The sequence below is a fragment of the Pleurodeles waltl genome, chromosome 9, assembly GCF_031143425.1.
Source record: "Pleurodeles waltl isolate 20211129_DDA chromosome 9, aPleWal1.hap1.20221129, whole genome shotgun sequence".
Classification (NCBI taxonomy): domain Eukaryota; kingdom Metazoa; phylum Chordata; class Amphibia; order Caudata; family Salamandridae; genus Pleurodeles; species Pleurodeles waltl.
Window position 1 is genome coordinate 534,868,735 of NC_090448.1, and position 24,759 is coordinate 534,893,493.

The 24,759-nt window shown below is 41.3% G+C and overlaps 1 protein-coding gene across 1 annotated transcript in view; it reads right to left on the reverse strand.

Moving 5' to 3' along the window:
- EXOC5 (exocyst complex component 5) overlaps positions 1–24,759 on the reverse strand; it is a 173,663-nt gene that overhangs the window by 107,940 nt on the left and 40,964 nt on the right. Inside the window, exons 6-12 of the mRNA XM_069207440.1 lie at positions 24,582–24,610; positions 24,345–24,454; positions 20,192–20,236; positions 19,929–20,069; positions 18,404–18,486; positions 9,531–9,740; positions 3,651–3,798 (exon numbers count right to left, since the gene is read on the reverse strand). Of these exons, the coding sequence (XP_069063541.1) occupies positions 3,651–3,798; positions 9,531–9,740; positions 18,404–18,486; positions 19,929–20,069; positions 20,192–20,236; positions 24,345–24,454; positions 24,582–24,610 (766 nt within the window). The remainder of the gene's footprint in view (positions 1–3,650; positions 3,799–9,530; positions 9,741–18,403; positions 18,487–19,928; positions 20,070–20,191; positions 20,237–24,344; positions 24,455–24,581; positions 24,611–24,759) is intronic.

Here is a 24,759-nt window from a genome sequence, read left to right on the forward strand (position 1 = left end):
TATCACACTGATTTTTTTTTTCTTGAACTCAAAATATGACAGCAAGGCAAGGAGGAAAGATGCAGTCAAGGATAGTTCCACAGAGCCAGATATGTTGACTTCACACTCCAGCTAAAGCTTACAACTTTGATGCAACAAACTCCAAGAATCATAGCTCAGGAAATCAGACATTCATGAGCACCTCCTGCTTTCTTTTGTGGATTGCGTTGGGCCTTGGTAACTTCAAATGGTTTAAATCAGACAGCATTGTAAGCCTAGAAAAGGAGGGCAGATAACTTTGTATTCATGGGTAGCTGGAGTCTCATGCCTTGTAACAAAAAGTTCTGAGGAACTGAGGCTGGGCAGATAACTTTTTATTCATGGCTAGCTGGAGTCTCGTGCCTCGTAACAAAAAGTTCTGAGGAAGGCAACCTAATCTTGCACGCTGAACCTGCATCTTGAGAAGGTAGACTAACCTGACTCCTTGTCCGCGCCTCCAGAGAAGAAAAGTCTTTTAAGTTTCAATTAATCTATGAAATCTGTGTACTTAAGTGAAGCCAGCTACCAGGTGCCTCCCCTTCACAAATTTCTGTCAAAATAGATCGGTAGTTACTTGTAGAAAGACCACTGTCTCTAATATGCTTCGATCAGCGCAAGTGGAGAATTTCTACTGCGATGCTCTTATGCACCTTAAAAGAAAAGGCACTTTTCTAGTTCTTCTAGTTACATCTATTAAGATACTTTTTTGTTCTCCTTTTTTTATTAGAAATGTTAAGTAGCAAGTCAGGAGCATATCAGGAGCATGCCAGGTTGTCATGTTTAGACTTCAATGAATAGTAATTTAAAATATTCTTTGATGGTAAAGTTGATTTTAAGTCACAATTCTGAGAACGCATCTTTTAGAAAGTTGACATTTTCTTGTCCTAACCATTTGTGCCTTCTACTAGTGACCTGGGTCACATGATTTTGAATGGCTCTGTCATTGGGTTTTGTGTTTTTCTCCCAGACAATCACAGCAAGAGGATTAAGTGGGGATAGGACGGGTCATCCTGCCAGAATGGCTGGGGGTGGAGCTGTTTCCTGCCTCACTTGCACTTCAAAGGAGTTGCCTCCAGCACACACAAAGTAATGTAACACTTGTATTTTGTCACTCCAGACTTCTTGGAGCCTTTAAAGGGCAGGGGAAGAGCTGTGCAGAACCAGAAGTAGGGTAGTAAAGGAGATTCCCCCCACTTCAAAGGTTGGCACCAGGTATAAATATTGTACTCTCAGAACACCTCTTCAGTGCACTCCTGGGACCTGTAAAAGACCTTAGAAAGATTGCCTTACCAACAGATTGCCCTGCTGCAACCACCTGACTGCCTTGCTGCTTGGAGGAGAACTGGACCATCTCCTGGAACGCAGGACCACCAGAAGTGTCTCCAAGGGCCAGTTGACTAGTCTATGTGAGCTACACAGACATAGCAAGCTCCTGAGGCCTTGAACCCTGCACCTGGCCTCTGCCGGAGTGAGTCCTTGATCCCTTCCCTCCCTAAGTAGTGCCTCTCCATGCCCTGGTCCCTTGGAAGTGGTATTGTGGTACTGCTCCTGCCAAACCCAGAACTTGGGACTTAGAAAATTTTTCACCCAAATAATTCTTGAGAACTGACAGAAGACTGGCACCTACCTGCCAGCCGATCTGACCAAGAAGCATCGTCGGTCATCTTCACCTTGTGGTAGCGCTGTTCTTCTCTGCAGCAGGAAATCCTGCTCAATGCACCCTCTTGGCAACAGTATCCTGCCTCGTGGAGCCCTCTTCAGCTAGAGCCTGCAGCTTTGTTCCGCTGTAGAGTTTCACCTTCCAAAAAGTTGTCCAAATCTGAAGGTAAAAATCATCTCTAGGCTTGACGGAGACCTGCTCCCCATCGACAATGACAGACACAGCAAAATCCAAAGCTAAGCTGAGACCAGGTCCAATCCACCTTGTGCAGCCTGACTTGCACTCAGTCAGCTTTAACCTTTGACTTTGACCAAGTCGAGTGTGACCAGATACCAGCGGTTGGTAATTTGATCTTTTAGGTGCTAGATTTAACTAAAAACTTTAAACATTTATAACTCTGTTTCTTCTGGCTGGATTTAATTCATTTTAGTTTCATTTTATTTTTTTAAATTTACTTTATTTTTCTACATTGGTTTGGGATTTGTCTTGAGTTTTGTTTTCACTTTTTCGGTGCTGTGTCTGCTGCATTAAGAATTTACACATTGCCTCTAAGTTACGCCTGATTGTTTTTCTGCCGCGCCACTGGAGGGTTCTGCACAGGTTAATTTAGTGACTTTTGTGGTTCGTCCTGACAAGGATTGTGGTTGATGCCTGAGTGGAGCTACCAACCACTCAACCAATTACCCAAATTCGTTTACAATTGATCTGTGGCACAGTGAGAGAGGCCATAATCAAAGGTCTGACATAATAACAATGCTGCACAAAATAGGACACGTTTTTCCCCATAGAACAGTAAAGCATCTAGTCCCTTGGGGACATAGATATTTTATGATATTCCACATCCCTGAAGTGGAACACAGCTTTGAATTTTTTCAAGATACTAGTGCACAACAAGCACTGTGTATTCAATCTGCTGTCTTTACCAAGTCATAGAAAATGTATAAGATTATTCTCTTTAATGAAAACAAAAATAAGCAGTGGAAGCTTGGACAATGTGAAGAAGATATAAGCCCTCATTATGACATAGGTGGTAAATGTTGCATACCACCACAGCGACGGCTGCCAAAACACCGTCGCCGTAACTACCTACAGTCCGCCATATTATGACCGTTGCCGGAATTCCACCAGAAGGCTGGCGGAATTCCGGCGACCGCCATGGCAGCGGGTGGCAGTAAGGTGGGACTGCTGCTGCAGCAACGCCATGCCAGTAGACTGCTGCAGACCGTATCATGACGCACCATAGTTTCCAGCCCGTCTTTACCGCCGTGGCAGTCGGTGTGGTACATTGGCAATGTCATAATATGGTGGTATTTACCGCCAGCCTGTTGGCGGTACTACCACCACTATTACACCGACCACCAGGGTCGTAATGACCCCCATAATGTTTTCTCAGGAAGACCTCATTTAGGCTATTCCAAGACAATTTAGAAACGAAAATACAGCATTAATCAAAAATATGTATAGGGTAAGGCCAAATAAGGCAATACTCTTTAAGGCAACAAGATACAGAAGCTTCAATAAATTAATAAATTACGCTGAAGGTTTGTGCCTGGGTGATATTCAACTGAAACGCCAAGGTTCTTTACGGAGGTAGCTAGGAGAGTTGGCATGGGATCAGTGGAATTAAAATCCAAGTGGGTGGGAACTATGATAAATCCAGTTTTGCACCAGCTGCTTTGCTGCAGTCAATCTACAAGCCCATCATTCAGGCCCTCCCCGCCCTTCAAGTATTATGCTTCCTTATTCTTACAGCTATTTTCATGCTACATAAAAAGCAAATACAAATAATTTGCATAGTGATGTATAGTCTCAATACAAGGTTTTAAATGTGATGAAGATAAATCTGGAATTTCAAAGAGATTAGATAATGAGTTCAAATTGGTTTCAAACTTGCTGTATGGTTTATGGAAACCTTATATGAGCAAGTAATAAACAAGAAGATATACTTTTATAGGGGAAAAATGCCTCTCACCCGGTGACATCTCTCAAAGGCCTGCTTTGTTTCTTGTAATAGGTTAACCACCACGTCTTGAGTAAGAAATGTCTCTCCGTGTGTATCAATACTTGGGCCAAGAGATAAATTGGTACGTTGTCGAATTCTCTCCTTGAGATCTTGAATTCTAAAACATAAGGCACAAAAGTAAACTATGCACCAATATATTCTGTAAAATCAACTACACGCCCTAAAGCTATATAACATTTATATACCTTTGCACAGTCATTAATCTAAAGTGAAAACAATGTTTCCATTATCAAGGAAAATCAGACCTTCATGTAACTTGCCATCCATCATAAGGCGGTGCTAGTCGCTCAGCAGTAGTAGCTATAGGTTTTTACTACTGGAATTCCACTCCCTTTATACGCCCGGCATATTTTTAGAATTTGACAATGGAGCTGGGGCATGTGAATGAACCCATAAGTGGCCCAAGGGCAGTCCAGGTCCCACTCTTGTTTGTATTACCAAACTGCCCACCTCGTATTATCTCTGGCAGTGTTGATGTTTATGTGTAGACTTAAATCTTTGACATTGTGCAAAGCAATATTTTAAGAAGGAATCAGAGGATTGGAGAGTGTAAAAATTGCAACAGTCATCAAATGTTCTATGCTTACACAATACCTCCATTCCTCCATACCATGGGAAGATTACCACATCTCAATAGCTCATTGAGAAGGAGAAAGGGAAAGGAGGAAAGCAGAAACAATGTTTGGACTAGATCCAGTCAAAGTTCCAGAATTAACTTTTCAGTAACGTTCACAGAAATGTGCAGCCTGCAGAGTTTGGTGAAACCATGGGGAGTTGGCTTAGTGGAAGCTCTGTAAATAACGCTAATCAGAAAGAATCGCTGTAAATCCATGGAGATTGCCCTGAACCAACAAAATGCATTTGTGCTCTGGAAAACATGTTAAAAAGAGAGGCAGAAATCAGTTCACAATATAAAATGTCTCCTATCAGTTAACACTACACAATATTACAAAACAAATATGTACTCGAAGGAGCAAGGACGCTAGGCACAAGGTAAGAGATTAATGAAAGGCCCTTTAGGATTTTGGAATTCTATGTGTAAGGGTGTATATAAAGCCCATAGAAGAGAGAATCTCTAAATCCATGTTCTTGTTTATGGAAAAGAAGAAAGGTTAGTCAGCTCCCTCCCAAATCTCACCAACTTCACAGAAGTACTTTTCAGTGACAAACATTTTGGCAAAAGCACCCCACTGGTGGTTTGAACTTTTTCTGATGATACTTCTATTAATGCATCAATAGGGGCCAAAGCCAAGACTGCAACTGGTTCCAGAGCAGGCTCCATGCACTACAAAAGACGTGCAGAAAGGGGTCAGAGGGTGTCACCTCTTGCAGCTTACACAAATGGTTTATGATCTTTGAATCATGCCCTTTGGTAAGGCAACATGCTAATGGTTTTATTTGGCAATATGGATAGGACTAAATTATTCCATACAGTGTGTACAGTTCAAAGGCCATGTTCTCACTGCTTTCAGCAAAAGACTGTATGAAATCCTGTGTTGTAGTTTTAAGATACAGAAAAGTATCCTTTGCCTAGATGTTCTCTGGGGGAAAGAGTAATATGCCCATGTATATGGATGCCAATATGGATAGGACTAAATTATTCCATACAGTGTGTACAGTTCAGAGGCAATGTTCTCACTGCTTTCAGCAAAAGACTGTATGAAATCCTGTGTTGTAGTTTTAAGATACAGAAAAGTATCCTTTGCCTAGATGTTCTCTGGGGGGGAAGAGTAATATGCCCATGTATATGGATGCCTTAGAACAAAAGTGTACTCTTGTTCCAGACAAGCTAGAGAAAAACTTTGCGCATTTGCATGCATTTCTACATATTGGCACAGAATACAATGCAAGTTTCTCTTAACATATTAGAAACCTTCTTTGCTTTCAGTTTGCTAACATACACCTGTGACAATTCACTAACTGATATAATTTTCTTTTATCCTTCTGGGTAGTGTATAATAATGATTTGGAACTGTATCGTTTGTCTTGACTTTTTAAAATCAAGCAGGAGGACCCACCCAAACAAATCATCCTAGTAATGTATTTGGCAGGTCACTTTGGGCACACCTGCTCTGAGAAATGGCCCTCTCTGCAGGATCATCCCCAGACATTTTGTCTTTTTCCCTCCACTTTTTAGTGAATTTGTTTTTGTTGACATTAGTTCTCTGGACACTTTACCACTGTTAACCAGTGCTAAAGTGCATGTGCTCACTCCCCTAAAACAATTTGCATATTAGTGTACTTATACGTCCCTAGTAAAGTGCACTATATGTGTCCAGTGCCTGTAAATTAAATTCCACTAGTGGGCCTGCAGCATCGATTGTGCCACCCACTTAGGCAGCCCTTTGAACATGTCTCAAAAATGCCAGTTTTAGAAAGCTGGCATGTTTCTGCTCTTAAGCCATGCGTGCCTGCTGTCTGCTTCCAATACACATCTGGTTTGGGTGACAGCTGGGCATTGTGCATTCCCTCTAGACAGTCACACACAAAGGGAGCTGAGGTGTGCCTGATGGGCCATTCACATCCTGATGTGCCATATTAGGCTGAATGGGAGGGAGGGGCCGACACTTGCACCTGATTAGGGCTGTGTCCGTACCCACACAAGAAGCTGCCTACCCCCCTGTAGGGTGTCTGGAGCCATGGCAGGAAAGGGAGGACCAGTGTGGGTATAAGAACTGGACCTCTGGCCCTACCAAATCAGTACACTTCGGTACCTGTGCATACCCTGCCAGGAGGATGGACTGGCTGGGTTGCTACAAGGGCTGCTACTCTGCTGGACTGCTGATCTTGAAGGATTGATTCTTCGCCTGTGCTGACCTGCTGAGCTCCTTGCCTGGGTGAGAAGGACTGAACCCACATCATCCCCAGAACCAAATTAAAACCAAGGGCTTGTGGCTTGCCTCCTGTTCTGCAGTCTCAGGGACATCAAAGACTGCTTGCATCTCTCCAACCTTGATACAGCTTCTGGACTCTACTAACTGTGAGTCCTGTCCTGCCAAGTGGTGCCAATCAAGCCCTGGGCCCTTGAAAGTGGGTTTCCTGGCTGTCTCTGCTGAATCCATGCATGGTTGCGCTGTTCAGAACCAATGCATCTCCCTCCAACGCTGATCCATTGCTGCTGCTTCTAGGACATTGCAATGTTGGCTGCGCAGCTCAGCAACGATGCATCGCCTACATCTCAGAGGTTCGCTGATGATGCACCTTCAATTCTGTGGCTTGGAACAGAGCATTGTCTACATCGGCAGGATTGATGACAAGGCATCAACACCACTGCTCCTCGCATTGTTCCTTGGCGTCGACGCATCCCAAACTAAGGTACTGTTTGCAGTGGGCAATGCAAGGCTCAGTTTCTAAGCACTATATTTGCAGATATTCTTTAAAAAGTTATCTCTAGACTTCTACGGATTGGATTTTTGTGGGCTTTGGTCTCGTTATGTTCATTGAATTATAATCTATTTTCCTAACCTGGTGTAGATTCTTTGTGTTGTGGTGATTTCACTGTTTTACTGTCTTAAAAGTTGCACAAATACTTTATATATATTGCCTCTCAATTTAAGCCAGCCTGCTCAGTGCCAAACTACCAGAGGGTGTGCACAGGTTAATTAAAGGTGTGTATCTGACGTTCACTGATTAGGACTGTGGTCCCTAATTAGGCAGGGTGCATACCCCTGCCAACTATAGACCCAATTTCTAACAAATGTCATCAAGGTATAAAGGCCAAGAAAAACCCTTCTGTGAGTTGAGGGCACAGCGATGTACAGGAAAAGTCTTTTAGGTCTCAATATATGCTAATAAAACTTTATAATCGGACTGAAATGTAGCCAACATATCTGGTACCATTATTTAAGCCATGCTAGAAATTTTGAGCCAAAGGATACAGTGGTGGGATAGGCTTTTGTGACTACCTGAAATTTAGCTGTCTGGAACTGAGCAGATGCAGACCTAGGTAGTCACAATATGTGTACCAGTCCTGGAGTTTTCAATAAGGGAGATAGAGGAGGCAAAACAAAGCCCGTATCAGGATGACTCTCTTGCCCAATACCTGTAGAAGGAGGATGATGATTTTAATAACTACTAGTGTTATTTTGAGTCTTCCTTCTTATGTTGTTTGCAGTAAGGAGAATCTCGCCTCTTCTTTCTGCCCTCAGTTAGGACCAAAGTCATAAACCCAGTAACAGGCTGCCAAAAAGTTGGACTTATGCTCCCACATGACTTTGGAATACATTTGGTGGCATGTGAACAAGCCCACAAGTCATGATTGAGCTACAGACACCACATACACATGTCATGGAGCTCAGAAAGACACTCATCTGGTTGTTGCCCTTCGGACAAGGTCTCAATCCCAAATACAAAGGCACCCTAGTGACACAAATCACCATGGCAACTGATGACGACAAAAGAGTTGACAGCCACTTCTGTGGCACGTGTAAAAATAGGAAACCACAGGCACGTTTATAGAGTATTGTTGCCAACTACTGAGATGCAGAGCCCCTTCCAAGATCACCGTTGTTTCAGGCTGCCTAGCAACTATTGCAGCGATTTTTTCCAGATTCCTTCTGATGCTTGTGGAACTTTTACAGCGTGAGGGGAAAAGGTCCCAAAGTCGTATCCATTACAAACACCGATTAGCTCACATCTTTAATTAACACCTTGCCAAGACAATCTAAATGCTGGAATGGTGAATAGATATGGTAGAATTATGGCATACTTTACAGGTCAAGTATCATTATTTAGGCTGCTGGTGGCCTGACAATGCTACCCCACACTGCAGTATGTGCTTATTAAATCACAGGTTTCACAACATCGAGGGTCACTAAATTGTTAACCATTATGTTGTCGATATGACAAATATTGAAATAACTCAGTTAGAAACTGAGTTATTGTTCTGGGTCAAAATAGTAAAACTTCTTAAATTCACCAGGTATGGTTCAGGGTGCTAACACCCAAATCGTAACACCACTGTGTGCTGTACATGACATCACACACGACATAAACAATGACATCACAAAGAATTGCTGGTTACATCACTTATTACAACGCTAGTGGCGTAACTGATGTCACTGCTGCTGCTTCCGTTTGTGCTTTTCATATGGTCATTTGTAATATAATTTACATTCAAATTCTATGCTATTTTACTGCTCTGTTAAAATGTTTACCATCCATTTGTTTAAAGAAAACTTAAGTTTTTCAACATGTATCCCCTCATTGTGAAGTGGGTTAAATTGTGTGTCATTTCATTAACTCAATTGAATTTAGTTTAGTTGGAGGTATGTTTTTGTTGGTGGATGCCTAGTAAAAGAAGTGTCTTCCTTTGAAAATCTTGATTATTTTGGCACTTATAATACACTCTGTGCTGTTCGAGTTTTTAGGTTTCATACAATTTTCCTCATTCTCAATTTAAAGTCCTTTCAGTTTTTCTGTAACCATTTTCCTTTTTTTCCTTTTGGTGCTTTGTTTTTTTCCAGTTTTGTTGTGTACTTACGTTTTTCTTTTTGTGTTTTATTGTGTGTTCATAATGCAAGGTTAAAATTATTAGATTTTTTTTTGCTAATCTGCTTCATATGAATTCTAAACTTTATTTTTACTCAATGGTTTTTGAGGAGTTTCTGTTTGGTATTTAAAAAAATTTGTTTTAACGTTTTGAAATTGTTCAGACTTTATTCCTGCTTCCTAATATTTATTATGTGCACTGATGTAATCAGTGAGGTTGCTTGCTATTTAATCAATGACGTCATGTGTGATGCCATCAACTGTTTACATATAAGTCTATCTCCAAGGTACTTTACTCTTCAAACCTTCAGACACATTGATAAATAGTTAAATACGTACCCTCCTGTACCAAGAGACCGTTTCTGGTGGTTTTTAGAATCATAATAGCGTTGAAGTATCATAGAGCTTCGGCTTCTCAAGTACCCAGTTTCAACATCAATATAATTCTCCAAGTAAGAAATGAAAATGGATTTCATAAGCTTAGACAAGACTGTCTGCTTATCAGTACCCAAGTTAAATTCCATCAGCTTGCTTGAAAGGTTGGTTGTCCTTCACAAAAAAAACAAATTAAAATGCATTTGCTGTGTAAGCCAAAAGGAGATCAGCATTTCAGTTACAATGGCATCCTTCAGATTACATTATGTTTAATTACTTGCCTATATAACATTTTATGTTAACACAAGGAGACAGTCTGATTCAAGTTAAAAACATCAAACGCAGGACTTCATGCGCTAAATAGAAAAAATAAACATATCTAATTAGATTGGCAGGATTCTATCTACTACCACTTGCAAATTGAGGCCATTACAAAGAACAGCAGCCTAATTACCAATTTCCAGTCACTGCCGGGAAGAGGGTGTAGACAGTGTGCGTGTGAGACCCCCCCAGAGAACTAACCTGTAATTTTAGTTCTCTGTGCTACTTAGCTTTTCTCAATCAATAAAAAGTTGGTGAATACCGCCAAAGAGCAAGACCCAAGCACACGTTTAAATCATTTTATGAAACAAACATTAAATAAAAGAAAAAAAATGTCATAATTAAATATTTTCTCATGCCCTTTTTCTTATTTTTTGTTTTTAATAAAGTAAATTCAATCAACCGAATTAAACCCAGGGCAACATCACCGTTTGTTGCCTTAAAAAATGTAAAGATTCACAAACCTTTGAATTTTTTAATCATGGTTTTGGCAACCTAGAGATACGGTATAGTTTATGAATTCAGAAAAAATACCAAAGACAGAGGATTAGGATTGCATGTAAGTAATGTTTCCTTCTCCGTGACAGGATTCTCTCTGCGTTCAAGATAATTGATTTACATAGCAAGTTAATAAACCCTCCTCTGGAAAAGGGATTCAAAGGCATAGGCAGAGGAAGAAGGCTAAATCTGGTCAAAAAATGTACACAAAAAGGCATGACTCACAACAGTATCCATTCAGGATTGAAAGGCAATATAATAGGTCTTGACAAATGTACACACCACACTAATCTCCAGATAGCTGCACTGTAAATGTATGGAATAACATTTCTACTTAGTCTAGCTCTAGTGGCTCTTCCACCCCCCAACATCCCTCCAAGTGCCAAGGGCTTGCGTTGATCTTCTATAGGTCCGTTAACCCTGTAGTAGAGTTTTATAATGAACTCCACTGTCTATCTAGCTAGTTTTGCTTTGGGGATATAATTTCAGAGGACAGCTCCATAATCATAATAAATGTTTAGGCTTTCTGAGATCTTTGTTTTACCTAGATACAAATTGAGCACTCTTCTAAAGTTTGCGATATGGGCAGATCTTTCTTCCAGAGAGGAAGGATTCAGAAAGAAAGTTGGAAAGATTTAGATTTTTGTGAACATCCTAAATAACACTGGAAATAAAATAATGATGGTATGTTAAGTAATCTGTCAAGGTGTAACACCACATAAGATTCCTCTCTATAAAGAGCTTGAATTTACCCTTCTGGGTGATGTTGTAGCTACTAGGCAAACTACTTTCAATGACATGTTTGAAAGGAAGGCCCATCAGTTATGAAAGTATGATGCTGAGTTCGCAGACAAGGGAGGAACTACTAATTGGTGGATAACAACTTCCTCTGAATTTCCAGTAAATCCTTAATCACCGGAGCAATGAAAAAAGATGTCCAAGCAGGACTTTGTCTATAAGCAGCGATTTTAGCTAAATGCACTTCCACAGAAGAGAAAAGAAGGCCAGATTCTGCGAAGCAAGGAAGACAGGGTGCTGCTATTTGCTCATGGCATGTGTTTGGGTCCACTCGCTTCTAGAGTCACAATATATATAGACTTATTCTTGAGAAAAAATGAATACCAAGTGGGCTGACTGGCTTGGCTGGACAACAGAATCTTTTCCTCCGGTCTTCTCCAGTCACTGATTTCTAGAAATTCCTTTACTATGCAGACTGGCATTTGGGACTAAAACAGTACACAAAGCAGTGCTGCCAAGGGAAATTGAACTTGTCTGGTTTTTAGAACTGTGGTTCTCTTCAAATATGACAGTCTTTCTACTGAAGGAGACACTTTTGACATATTTGTGTCTACTGTGGTTTCCAGATATATAATGCTTGAACAGATTGCTAAATATAATTTGATGGGCAATTTGTAGGACAAAACATAAGAGAACATTCCGGATATTTTGTATATCTTGATGGAGTTTGACTTCAGAAGTGTGCTTTACTAATCAGTCATCCAAGTATGGGTAGACAAATGAGCAGAAGCAAACACTCTCATGCACCTAAAAATGCTCTTGGTGCAGCCTTTGGGTTGACAGAGAAAACCTGATATCGGTCATGAGAGATTCCTAACTGAAATCTCAGAAACTTATAGTATGTCTTGAAAATACATATTCTTTAGGTCTATGGATGGCATCATTTGTCCCTGGTGAAGACATGTGAACAGGTAGCACTTCTATCTTTTTTTACCATTTGCTGCCATAATTTAGACCCAGAAAAGGCTTATGCTCTAAACTTGAACTGTTCGACAATAAAGGATAGTAGATGCCCTTGGTCAGCTGTAGTTTGTCAACTTTTTTTTTTACTGCTTTCTTGCATAAGAGCGAGACGTTTGAGATGCAGGGACCTCAAACTTTAGAAGAATGGCAAATTGCCTTTTGTTCTAAAATATGAGAAGAAAAAGTAGTTGGTAATGTTCCTTCCTTGCCAATGGCAGAGAGAGGGAATCAACGCTTGGAGGTTATGGCCTTGCTTATAGTGGTTTAAAACTGTTGTAAGCCTCAGCCCATTTGTTTTTTTTTGCATCAGAAAAAGCCACTTCTGCAGCAACTGCTTTGCTTCAAATCACATTTTCCGAAACTGTAAATGAGAGAACTACTTTACCTTATTTGACTAAATCTCTCAAGTCCTTTTTAACCTCTTTGAGAAAAAGACTGTAAAAGATCCAAAGTGATACACACTCTGTGTTGTAATGTATCAGCAGGGAACTAGATGTTCCAGCTCTTAAGGCAATAGCTGAAGCAGTGCAGACTTTCTTTCCAACTTGACCTATGCTCATCAGGTGGAGAAGAGGAGGTTGAGAAGTTGATCCAGAAGATAAAGTTCTGTACCTTCAGTAACTATGTTGCTCGTGGATACATAATCTTCCTGCAGATTCCTCACCTTAAGAATGCTCCTTCCAGATGTCAGGTAGGTGGGATGTTTTCCACAAAGCAATGGCTCTCCCAAACTGCTAAGTGGACAAATTGTTAGAAGTCGGGAAGGTATGATTGTATAATTGGATGCCTTCACACAAGTACTACTGAATAAACCAACACTATGTATAGAGGGATTAAGAAGCAGGTTTCCTGGTTGCCAATAATGAACGCAAAAGCGTCAGTAAGACCAAAGGAGTCTAACTAGTAACCCTCAATGCCCCTTGAGGATCTTCTCCTGAGACAGCAGATCTGCTGTGCACAGGAGAGAGCAAATCTGCTGTGCACAGGAGAGGAGGTCGGAGCCAAATGCAGAGTGCCAACAGATCATCTTACCAGATCCTCCTCACACAGTCTGGGGCAATCAGAATCAACTGAGCACGATCCTTCCACACTTTGCAAGGCACTCAGGACAGATATAGGGTCAGCACAAATGTGCGTGACAGGCCCTGAGACCATTCAAATCTGAAAGCATTCACTGGGGTGCCATTAAAAACAAAGGTACAAAAGCACAAGATAGAGGATGCTTGCTGTTCCTGGCTTTGGCGAAAGGATTCATGAATGCAAACCCCAAAATGAAATAGATCACCTCAGTCACTCTGAGGTGTAGCACCCACTTGTGGTTCTCCAGTGAAGAAACCTACGGCTGACCCAAGCGACCTGAAGAACTTCCGCCCCATCTCGCTCCTCCCCTTCCCTGCCAAAGTCAAAGAGAAGACCGTCAACAAACAGCTTACCAACTTCCTTGAAGACAACAACCTTCTTGACCACTCTCAGTCCGGATTCCGAGCCAACCACAGCACAGAAACCGCCCTCATCTCAGTCACAGACATCAGAACCCTGATGGACAACGGAGAAACAGTCGCCCTCATCCTCCTCGACCTCTCGGCTGCCTTCAACACCGTCTGTCACCGCACCCTAATAACCCGCCTCCGCTCCACCGGGATCCAAGGCCAGGCCCTGGACTGGATCGCCTCCTTCCTCTCCAACCGCTCCCAAAGAGTCTACCTCCCACCTTTTCGCTCAGACCCCACCGAGATCATTTGCGGCGTCCCACAAGGCTCCTCGCTCAGCCCCACACTCTTCAATGTCTACATGAGCCCCCTCGCTGACATCGTACGCAAACACAGCATCATCATCATCTCCTACGCCGACGACACTCAACTGATACTTTCCCTCACCAAGGACCCCACCAGCGCCAAGACCAACCTGCAAGATGGAATGAAGGACGTTGCAGATTGGATGAAACTCAGCCGTCTGAAACTGAACTCAGACAAAACGGAAGTCCTCATCCTCGGAAACACCCCGACTGCCTGGGACGACTCCTGGTGGCCCACGGCCCTTGGCACCGCACTGACCCCCTCAGACCACGCACGCAACCTCGGCTTCATCTTGGACCCACTTCTCACCATGACCAAACAAGTCAACGCCGTATCATCCTCCTGCTTCATCACCCTCCGCATGCTCCGAAAGATCTTCCGCTGGATCCCCGCCGACACCAGAAAGACCGTGACCCACGCCCTCATCACGAGCCACATGGACTACGGCAACACCCTTTACGCTGGAACCACTGCTAAACTCCAGAAACGTCTGCAACGAATTCAAAACGCCTTCGCCCGCCTCATCCTCAACATACCACGCACACAAAGCCCTCCACAACAAGGGACCAGAATACCTCAACCGTCGCCTCAGCTTCTACGCTCCCACCCGTCTTCTCCGCTCCACCAGCCTCGCTCTCGCCGCCGTCCCTCGCATCCGCCACTCCACGGCGGGTGGGAGGTCCTTCTCCTACCTGGCGGCCAAGACTTGGAACACCCTCCCCACCATCCTCAGGACCACACAGGACCACTCCGCATTCCGGAGACTTCTCAAGACCTGGCTCTTCGAGCAGCAGTAACCCCTTCCCCCTAGCGCCTTGAGACCCGCACGGGTGAGTAGCGCGCTTTATAAATGTTAATGATTTGATTTGATTTGACTGAGAGCATCCACACTCAATGAGGAGATCCACAACTAGGAAGATTCTGTGTTGCTGAGCCCACGTCCACAGGTGAACTGCTTCTCTACATAGGGCCCACAAACACACATCGCTCTGTTTGTTGACATTATGGATAGTCTGTTTGTTGATATTATGGATGGGGGTGGTGTTGTCCAACAGGACCTAAATAGAGCTTCGATACTGAAGGGTGAAATGACTTCATGGCAAGCTACACAGCCTGCAACTCTCTGTGCTGACATTGCTCGAATGCGGACAAAAGGCCACATGGCATCATGTCTCCCAGATGGGTGATACCCTGAAACTGGTCCCGGACGCTTGTTTCTGGTCCAGGGAGGACATGGCATGGCAGTTCGGACTGGACTGATCCCCTGGGGAGCAGGGTGAAGACTGATTTGCGTATGATGACCGGGTCCAAGCTGGGGTTGCTCTGTGGGCAAAAAAATGATGGATTGGGATGTGGCCCCAATAGTTGAAATTAATTCAACCATTCCATCCATCATCTTGTTGTTTTTGCATTTGGCAACCCAGAGAGGAAGCATCAGTGATTTGTCCGTTACCACCGCAAGGTAGGCAAGATGGCACATGGTAAAAACTAGTGGGGATGTCTTAAGTGTTAGTTCCCACAGCGAGATTCACTATGGCTTGAAGACATTCACAATGTCATTTGAAAGACATTTATGAATGCAATGACTGTATCTATGAATCCCCTTCTAAGACATTCTACTGTAAGCCGATGATGAAAGAAGCGTCGTTAACTGTCAGCAAGCTTTGAATGTGGTTGAGGGTTGCCTCCAGTTCAGATACAGAATGTACTGTTGCATGGGCTTTCTCCTAATCCAGCATCACTGTGTTTAATGAGACAGGAGGGCGGTTAGGGATCTTCTTCGGGTTTGATCTCTCTCTTCCCAGTAGCCTTAGTGCTCTTCTACAAAAACACTATTCGGAATAAATGTCCTACTCCCAGGGAGGGATAAATTATGCTACAATTATGCTCTGGTCGCAGTTTTGTTCCCTGAGGGATGTAGAATTCCTATCGCCAGACGCCCGGGACATATTGTTTGGGGTCAAGGGCAACAAGTTTTCATGTTTATTTTGTCCTTTAGAGAAGTAGGCCCAAATCCCTGCAGCACAAACCCTTTGGCTGACAGTTTACAGAGAAGGGAAGTGTCTGAAGTTGAGATAAGGTGTGTCCCTATGTTAATGCTGTTTAAACTTGTATTTATGGTTCAGTAAGTAAAAGCCTTCATTATTGGGGTGAGCGCTATAAATAAACGTTTTAAGGTCACAGCTGCGCTACAGACAGTGGTTCCAGTTAGGGAAAAAAAATTCTACACACATGTATGAAACGTTTAACAATATGAGGCTAAGTATAATGCTACCAGAATTCTAATTAGATGCAAATGTTTGCAGAAGCTTGTAAGCAAAAGTGATGATTCTTTGCTTTAAAAATAAAATGACCAGATTATTAAATTTTAGGTGCTATTTCTTTGAAGCGTCATTTAGTAAAATGTGTTGCTGCATGGCAGCATTTCCAAAAAATATTCCTGATGGAAAGTCAGTGTAACTATTTTAAACAAGATTATGGGAAGCTTGAAAATAAACAAGCACTGGCAAAGCCAATCTATCTGACATTTTTTTGTGAGTCTTTTGGTTTAGTCAATGTGTGTCTTGTTTAACATGGCTTTTGTAACACTTTGTTGTTGTGGGGGCTACCACGCCCTCACTATTGTAACAAAATCTGGCAAAAAGAAAAAAAAAAAAGTTTGGGGTCTCAAAAAGCACACATTGCCACCAGTGGCATAACAAAGGACATGCAGCCCCCCTCTAGGGGGGCCCTCAGCACAGCACCTGCCCTAAATGAGTCTTGATTGGGGGCCCTCCATGTTCTTTGCAAAGCCCCCCCTCTAGTTTCTTCATGACAGTGATTACCACAGTGGTTCCTAGCACTAAAGAAATCTACTTTGTGTGCTATATGCTCCTTGTGGAAGAGCAGAATGTAATCACTCACAGTAAAGGCAGCCGATAGAGAGAGAAATAGAAGTATAATAAAACAAAAGGTCTTTAACGCCAGACCTAATTAGGGACCCAATTCTTAAAGAAAGTCACAAAAGTGCACCCATGGTATAGGTCTTTGAATTAGTGACTTTCATGAATTCACAAGAACTTACAGAAGTAGATCAGGAAATCGTCCTCCTAGAAAATATTTGTGAACTGCATTTTAGCACGAGCAAATATGCATGTGTAGATTTGGTCATATGAAAATCTATTGAGCGTTTATAAGTTATTTTTCCCCCCAACCACTTTGTTCCAAACCCCGGAAGAACTTCTGCTTCTGCACTTGTCAGGAGTAAATTTCCAACATTTCTCATTATGGGAAAAGATTAGAGAAGAGCTAGTGAAAATCCTCAAAACATGCAAGTTGGTAGGTTTGCAGACTCAAAGGCATTCCAGCCCTGGAACCATTACTTACTGCTTCCTCCAGCCCCAGTATTTAGATCTGTGGAAAGGTGGCAAAATAAGGAAATTGCTACAGTAGAGATTGGAATTGCATGTGTTCAAGCTCTACTATAGTATGAGCACTGGCATAATCAGAGAGGCTATTATCAGAGCTTTTACATAATGAGTTTGTTACCATACTTTTTTTGCCGCATTACATGGCACCAAAGGGACAAGTAGATTTAGAAAACAACCTGTCCCATGGACAAGTAGATATTTTATGAAATTCCTATCCCCGGTCCCTGAAGAACATGTAGACCGCAGGTTCTTAAACTATGGTAAGGGACTGGATATGGAAGGACCGAAAGACCTACCAGAACACGAAACTTAGGCTGGGCACACAGCCACTTGCCTGCAGCAACTGTATCCCAACCATAATCTTTATGTATGCTCTAGACACAGTTGGTATCCATATATTCTGACCACCTATTAAAATGAAACATTACACATACCATGATGTCATATGGTGAAAGCATACCACATATTGCACAATATACATAATCACAATGCCCCATTCATTCAGAAACAGTATAGCAGTACTGTTATACTCAGCAAGTAATCTGTGAATGAGCCATTTTAATCTCCTGTGCAGGGGCACCTTCCCCTCCGCTATCCCCATATCATAGCCTTCAAGTACACTGACCAAACAAATGCTGAATTCAAGATAGAATAAAGACAGATCTGCGGACAGAGTGAATGAGGGAGTTCGTAAACGATGCAGGGCTGTGTTGGTCAATGCACTGCACCATGATTATTTATAACTGGCTGAACAAGGGTGCAAATATAAAAAATCTTAATTTCAGATGTACTTAGTTGACCTACCCTCACAGAAAACATTTTACACAGGCCAATAAGCATCATTAGATGCAGATGACCAGCAGCCTCTACGAACTTCAGGCATATTGAACACAACAAATGACAATCCGTTTGTTAAACCAGAAGGCAGCTCAATGACAAACATTCTGTGTAATTTTTTGTCAATAACATAGTCCCTTGTACAGATAAACTAATCACAAACCACACTGAAAAATCAAAACTAAAATACTGAACAAAAGGAAACTAAATTTACCTTGTGTACAGGTCATACAGATTCTTAAGGTATTGCTCAGCATCAGATTTCCTACAGTCTTCTAAAAGATCCTTTACAAAGCCCTAGAAAATCAACACAGTTAAATGCACATTAACAAGATGTAATCCTGAATGGCTCAACATAGTTAGCATATCAATTTGTAGGACACAGGATACTACCATGTTCCCATGGACTGTGATCTGATGGCGAGGGGAAAGGCGCTTTTAAATCAATGATTTTTCTGCATACTCCATGATCTGACTCAGCATGTGTTTTTAAAGCTCCAACAAGGTTTTCCTGTGAACTACCATGTTGCCCAATTTAACATTTCTTTAGCAACTGTGAAACTTAAATATGATTTTCTTTTTCAATAAATTAGATAAATGAGTCACGCCCCAAAAACACTGCCCTAATGTTATTAGCATTGTGGGTAACTTAAAATTAATCATAACAATTTAACAAACGAGAAATGCAATAATGTGTTGTAGGAAAAAAGCAAAAGCTTTAATATGCTGATTACATCTGGACAAGATGGTACCACAGGAGTTAACAGGTGGCATCCAGCCACTGCTCAAGGCAGTACTCTAAACAGTTTCAACAGGTTCAGAGACTGCACAATACATTGGATTAACTGAATTTCTCCCATGGACTGGTGAGTGTACACCAGAAACACCATCATCAGGGGGAAGGAATTGCCTTTAACGCCACAACCATCACCTTGAACCACACCAAATAATGAGGAGAAAGTCACTGACTACAGGCTGTGTGTTTAAGTGGAAATTGAAGTGGATATCAAAGCATCTTATTGTTAAATGCCAACCAGGCCAGGAAAAAGTGCAGCTACTATCAACTAGTCTGAAATTAAAGTGGAAATCTCTTTATTTTACTCAATGAAATTTCCGATGTTCCAATCACTCCATCTTGGAATACTTCACTACAGGTTTTCACAGGGCTGTCTCTTGACATGTGGCATGTCATGCATTTCAACTTCTGTAGTTGAGCTTCGCTACCATGCAGGGCTGGTGCTAGCTATCAGAAGCCAGGATGAGACAATGGGGCAGGAGCAATTGGCGCAGTTCAGTTCCTAATGAAGCTTTTACAGGAGTAAGTTGAACAGTAATTTATCTTTCAGTTAGCAGAAGCATTTGAAGACCAGCACATTCAAGATATTTGTTATGCAGTTTTAGTTTTCACGAGTGAAAACATAGATCACTTTGTGAGAGTTTTGAATTTGTTTATTCAGGTTATTCCATTTAGAAACGAAAAGAATGAAAAAAAATCAATAGAGCCAAAAATAGTCAAGTGTATGAAATAGTAGAACTATGGAACCAGTGCATGCAATCTGAATACAAGTGGCATTTAAAAGGCAAAAAGAAGCCATACAAACAACAAAAACAAAAAATTATGAAACACCAAATGAGATCATGACGAACTGCATTTAGCAATATTAATTCATGATTTCTATAGTTTTCTATTGAGGCAAAACTTTATGTGGCAAGTGAATAATTTATGCTGCTTAAAATACCTGAAGTTTGACTTCAAATACATTTTGGATAAGCTTGGCCAACACAGTCTCTGGACTGCTGAAGATATCGCCAACTTGGTCATTCACACGTTGACAAAGAGCGGCTGAATCCTCAAATATATCATTCCTCATGTAGGCCCCCTAAATAAGAAATACATGTAAGAAGGCACTTCCAAGAACTCGTGACAAATCAGGAAGGACTCTGCAGCAGTACAATAGAGTCTTGATCATATAAAACAGGAAAATTCAGCTTCAAACCTTACCTCCTGACACTGCTTTATGTAAACATCAACACAGTGTGAGTATCCCTATAAAGCAAATAAAAAAAATTACTCCTAGCTGTGAAAATAAAAGGCAAACAAAATACACTATTACTAAACAATATTACTTTAAGTTGGCAGATGAAATCCTTCAATTGCAAAGCTTTTCATAATATGAAAAAGTAGGAGAGGAACAGAACACAAGATAAAACTTGAAATATTTCTACTTGAAACAATTAAACATGGCCCCATTATCTGAACAGGCTGCTGAGTAGGCAAATATGAAAACAAAAGAGGAAGGCATTTTCAAGATCTTACAAAAACAACACTATCAAATCAACGAATGATTATCAATAGGAAGTTCCACAACAATGTTGACTTTTAAAACTTATTTTAATTTCTCCTCCATATAGGACTCAATAACATTAAAAACAGACAACCTTTACAACACTTCTGGTGTTAGGAAATCTTAGACTACGTTTATAGCTGGTCAAACAAGAGCTTGCCACATTATTTGAGGGTAAAATCCAACACTCAGGTAGGGCAATAACACTTCTATTCATTACAGCTACTTTTTAAAATAACAAATCTAAGGCAAAGTGACAGGCTTGTGTTGTGCATCAACTTTCTAATGTATTACCAAAAAAATAAAGAACAACTTTGTAAATCTATAAACCTGGGTACACTGGGGGTAGGTCTAGAAGGCATGTCTATAAACCAATTTACATGCTACACCTACTCCTTAGACATTTCAGCTGCTCAGGTTCCACATCTTCCTGGGCTGTTGGAACTGCAGGTATGTTCATTTTTAATGGCGGCTAAACAATTGGGCCAAGACAGAATTTTAACTTGTGTGTTTACCCAAAACAGCTTGCTAGAGAAGTGGTCGTTTATTTATTCTGCACAATAGCATTTCAACAATAAACATACACAAAATGAGGAGGTATTGAAGAACAGCATCACGGTTGTTACATAAAGCAGTAAGTTTGATGACAATGAGGAGGGTGAGTAAAGAAATGAATATAGTACATAAACAGCAGAGTATATACTATACATTACGAGTGGTAGATGACATAAAAAAGAGTTATACTTCTGCCACATCTCCATGTCCACATCAACTGACTGAACAACAACATATTTTTGAGCTAAAAGAAAAGGGACAGATATGCGATTGGTTATAAACCTGTTGCAACTCAATGCTGTGGTGGTATTTCACAGCACTTTAATATAGAGGAAATATGTGTATTGCATTGGAGTACTAGTTTGAAAGTTCTGGCAACACAGAGTAGTGCTTCTTTTTTTTCGGAGAGGACAAGGTTTGGGAGTTAAGCGCCTCCTATTAGCTATCTTATTACATCCTGGATCTTCAACAAATTGACAGACCATGAACCCACACACATGAAGATGATACGTTAATGTCCCAAAATAACAAGATGATTATGGAAGTGTAGGCCTGTGCTATAATCTGGACCTTCCTCTTCAAAAAGTTATGGACTGCATGAAGGATAAACCAGGACAATGAAAGTACAGTCAAACTTTCTTTAGAAGTGGCTAACACCACTGAAACCATTTGGACAATGCATTGCAGGGCTCTTCAGAACTAAGGATTCAACATGTTTGGAAGGATGTGAAACTATGCTGAAGGAATCCGGTCCATCAGAAAAGACTGAGTGATTTATAGTTTCATTTAGACTAAATAGATGCTTGAAATTACAATGAAATATCCACATGCTCTCTAGAAACAAATAGGGCCAGAAGTGAGCTGGCAGAGTTGTGGGTAAGAAAAGGAGCCGTGTTTTACCTGGCAATAACTGGCTTCCAATAGAGCGGGACCATTCATTCTTTTTGGAAGCTCCTACATTATTTGTGCTCAAATATTTGATACAGATTAGATGCAATGTAATCCACTTTTCGGTTTGAGCAATGCATGCCCGTTAAGATACATACACCATCTCGGAGTGACAAAATCAAAGCAGCATGCTTACAGCAGATCCAGGCAACTGATAACCTGAGCATAGCAAATGTGGTCATTGTTGCAGCATCTGAAAGACAATCAACTGGAGGGCGAGACATGGAGGAACCCCAGTGCTGGTCCCTGGTGAATTTCTGAGCACTAGATGGCATCCCGGCTGTTTTACAGGAAGCTACAGTCATAATTCAACACAGACCTCACCTCACAACTTTATCACAGCAGTAAAAACTTTGCTTGCAAAGTGTGGTGCTTTAAAGAAAATGAGACAGCAGCCATGGATTAACAGGGCCAAGAAGGCTGCACTACTAGCAGAGTTGAAGCCACTTCCTATAGCCATATCCCCGATTGTGGATTCATTAAAGGTTCTTCACTTCGAGATACCATATATCAGTCCCCTGTGTCTTGCTGCCTTAATTTTCCACCCAGCACATAAAGAAAGTATCATCCTCATATGGTAAAACAGTGATGTGCAAGCAATTAAACTAAATGGGATCTCTACCACTTGTTTTATTAGAAAAGTCAATTTCTACTTGACTCTGCTAAGGTTATGCCCGGCCGTACAGCACAACACATTTTCTGATATTGTGTGTTTGGAAGACTTTCCTCTGAGCATTCTCAAAGGTTTTTCCTCACCGTGGAAGAGGACCAGTGCATTCTGTCTTCCTCAAATGTAGCTGTAGAGGCTAGACACAGCTAGAAGAGCCTCACAGCTGATACGAGGCCAAATAGGTGCAGCGTTCTTCTATTGTCTAGAGCATGGGTACTCACAAAATGTTCCCAGGGGCGCACTCTTTGGTCTGTGATGTGACCGAGGGCCGCATTGAAGCTAGCAGGGCTGCAGTCAGAGGGCTGGTGGTGGGGAGGGGTAGTGGTAAAGTGGTTGTAGGGTAAGTGAAGCATATACATCTAGTGTCTGAATTGACAATGTGAAACCAGAAACTTGGGTATAAATCCCGGCTTCTCCACTTAACCAAATTGTGTGATCCTAGGCAAATGTATGACTTCACTTTTCCTCCTTTTTCTTCATCATCACATATAAGAGCCTTGAAATATGTCTTCAGGATGTATGCTGCATAATACCTTCTGTGTCTGATTTAATCAAATATAATGTAGTTCGTGTACAATAGAAACCCAGCCCCCCCCAAATAGTTCACATAAAAACTGGCTTGCCTCTTAGTTCACGTTATTGTCAGGGTGTGGGGGAAAGATGGATGAAAGTTTTTTAAATTTATGTTTGAAAATTATCACTCTAAAAATACTTCTCAGTACAGTGATATAATTGTGTGTACTAAGGTGAAACGGTTCGCAGGTTAATGAAATGCCCTTTTGAATTTCAAACAGATCATACGTTTAGATTTCTGCTGCACAATGTCTTTAATAATGAAGGTGTTTCTAAAGTTGAGTTCCAGGACACCCTAGTTACTCCCTTTTCAATTAGCCTCCAACTAAATACTTGCCCGTTTAGTTAACAGTGTTCAGTGCGGATGCCACATCGAATAAACAGCAGCACAGTGCTGCTGTTGACCTGGGGGCCGCATGTAAATGTCAGGAGGGTCGCATGCGCCCCCCCGGGCCATACTTTGAGTATCACTGGTCTAGAGACATACTTCATAGTCCTCCTGAAGGAATTTTTCCAAATTTTTCAGTAAAAGAGGCTTAGCATTGTCCAGTATCCCTGAAGAACCTAGCCTGAAATGTATCTGATAATTTACTCAAGTGATGACGTATGACGTAGGATCTCTAAAGTGCTGGGTACTAGAAGGGTGATAACAAACAATCACTGTTCCTTCTACTTCAAGCAACCTTGAATTGGGTATGTTGCTCAAGAGATAAGAACTGTGGAGTCTTAACAGCAGGTTTTGCAGCCTCCTCAAATTTAACATCATATTGATCTACACCATTATTTTGGATAAAGGCGGCTCTATTAGCACTACATTTAGTAGGCCAATTTGCATAGCATAGCAGTAATACAGGAATGGAATGTCCGTTACTAAAATCTTTCCCCTGCTAATTTTCAAAATGAACATGATACTAAGGGAATTCAGTACAGATTTTCTACAGATGCACACACGTTAAGCCAACATTTTTCTTATTTGATAAAAACAAAGGAGATCATTTTGTTTAAGCGAGATCTGCCTTAAATTACATCTAAACAACAATAATACATTTAAATTGATTATTTACCTTAAAGTGAAGCAAGACCGCAGCTACTTCTCTCATGCGAGAGATTTCTCCCTTTCTCTGAGCACTAGTAAACTCTTGAATTAGCTGAAGCTCTAAATCATGGTATTTACCTGAAAAGGATAATCAAAATATTTTCAATATGAAACTGTTTTCCTTAAATTGTGCCAGTTTTTAATGTGTTCTCCAATGTAATTCAAGTCACACCAAACAAAAATATATGAGCAAAAAACAACTTACTTGCAATTTTAGATTTTACCTCTGCAAATCTGTAAGAAAACATACAATTAGAAAAAGGAGGAACTCATTTAGTACATGATCTCAATGATACCTTGAAACTGGAGATCAACAAAACCTCACCAACATCTTAACATTAAATGATAGACATAAGTAATACTAGATCCCTGTTCAGCTAGTC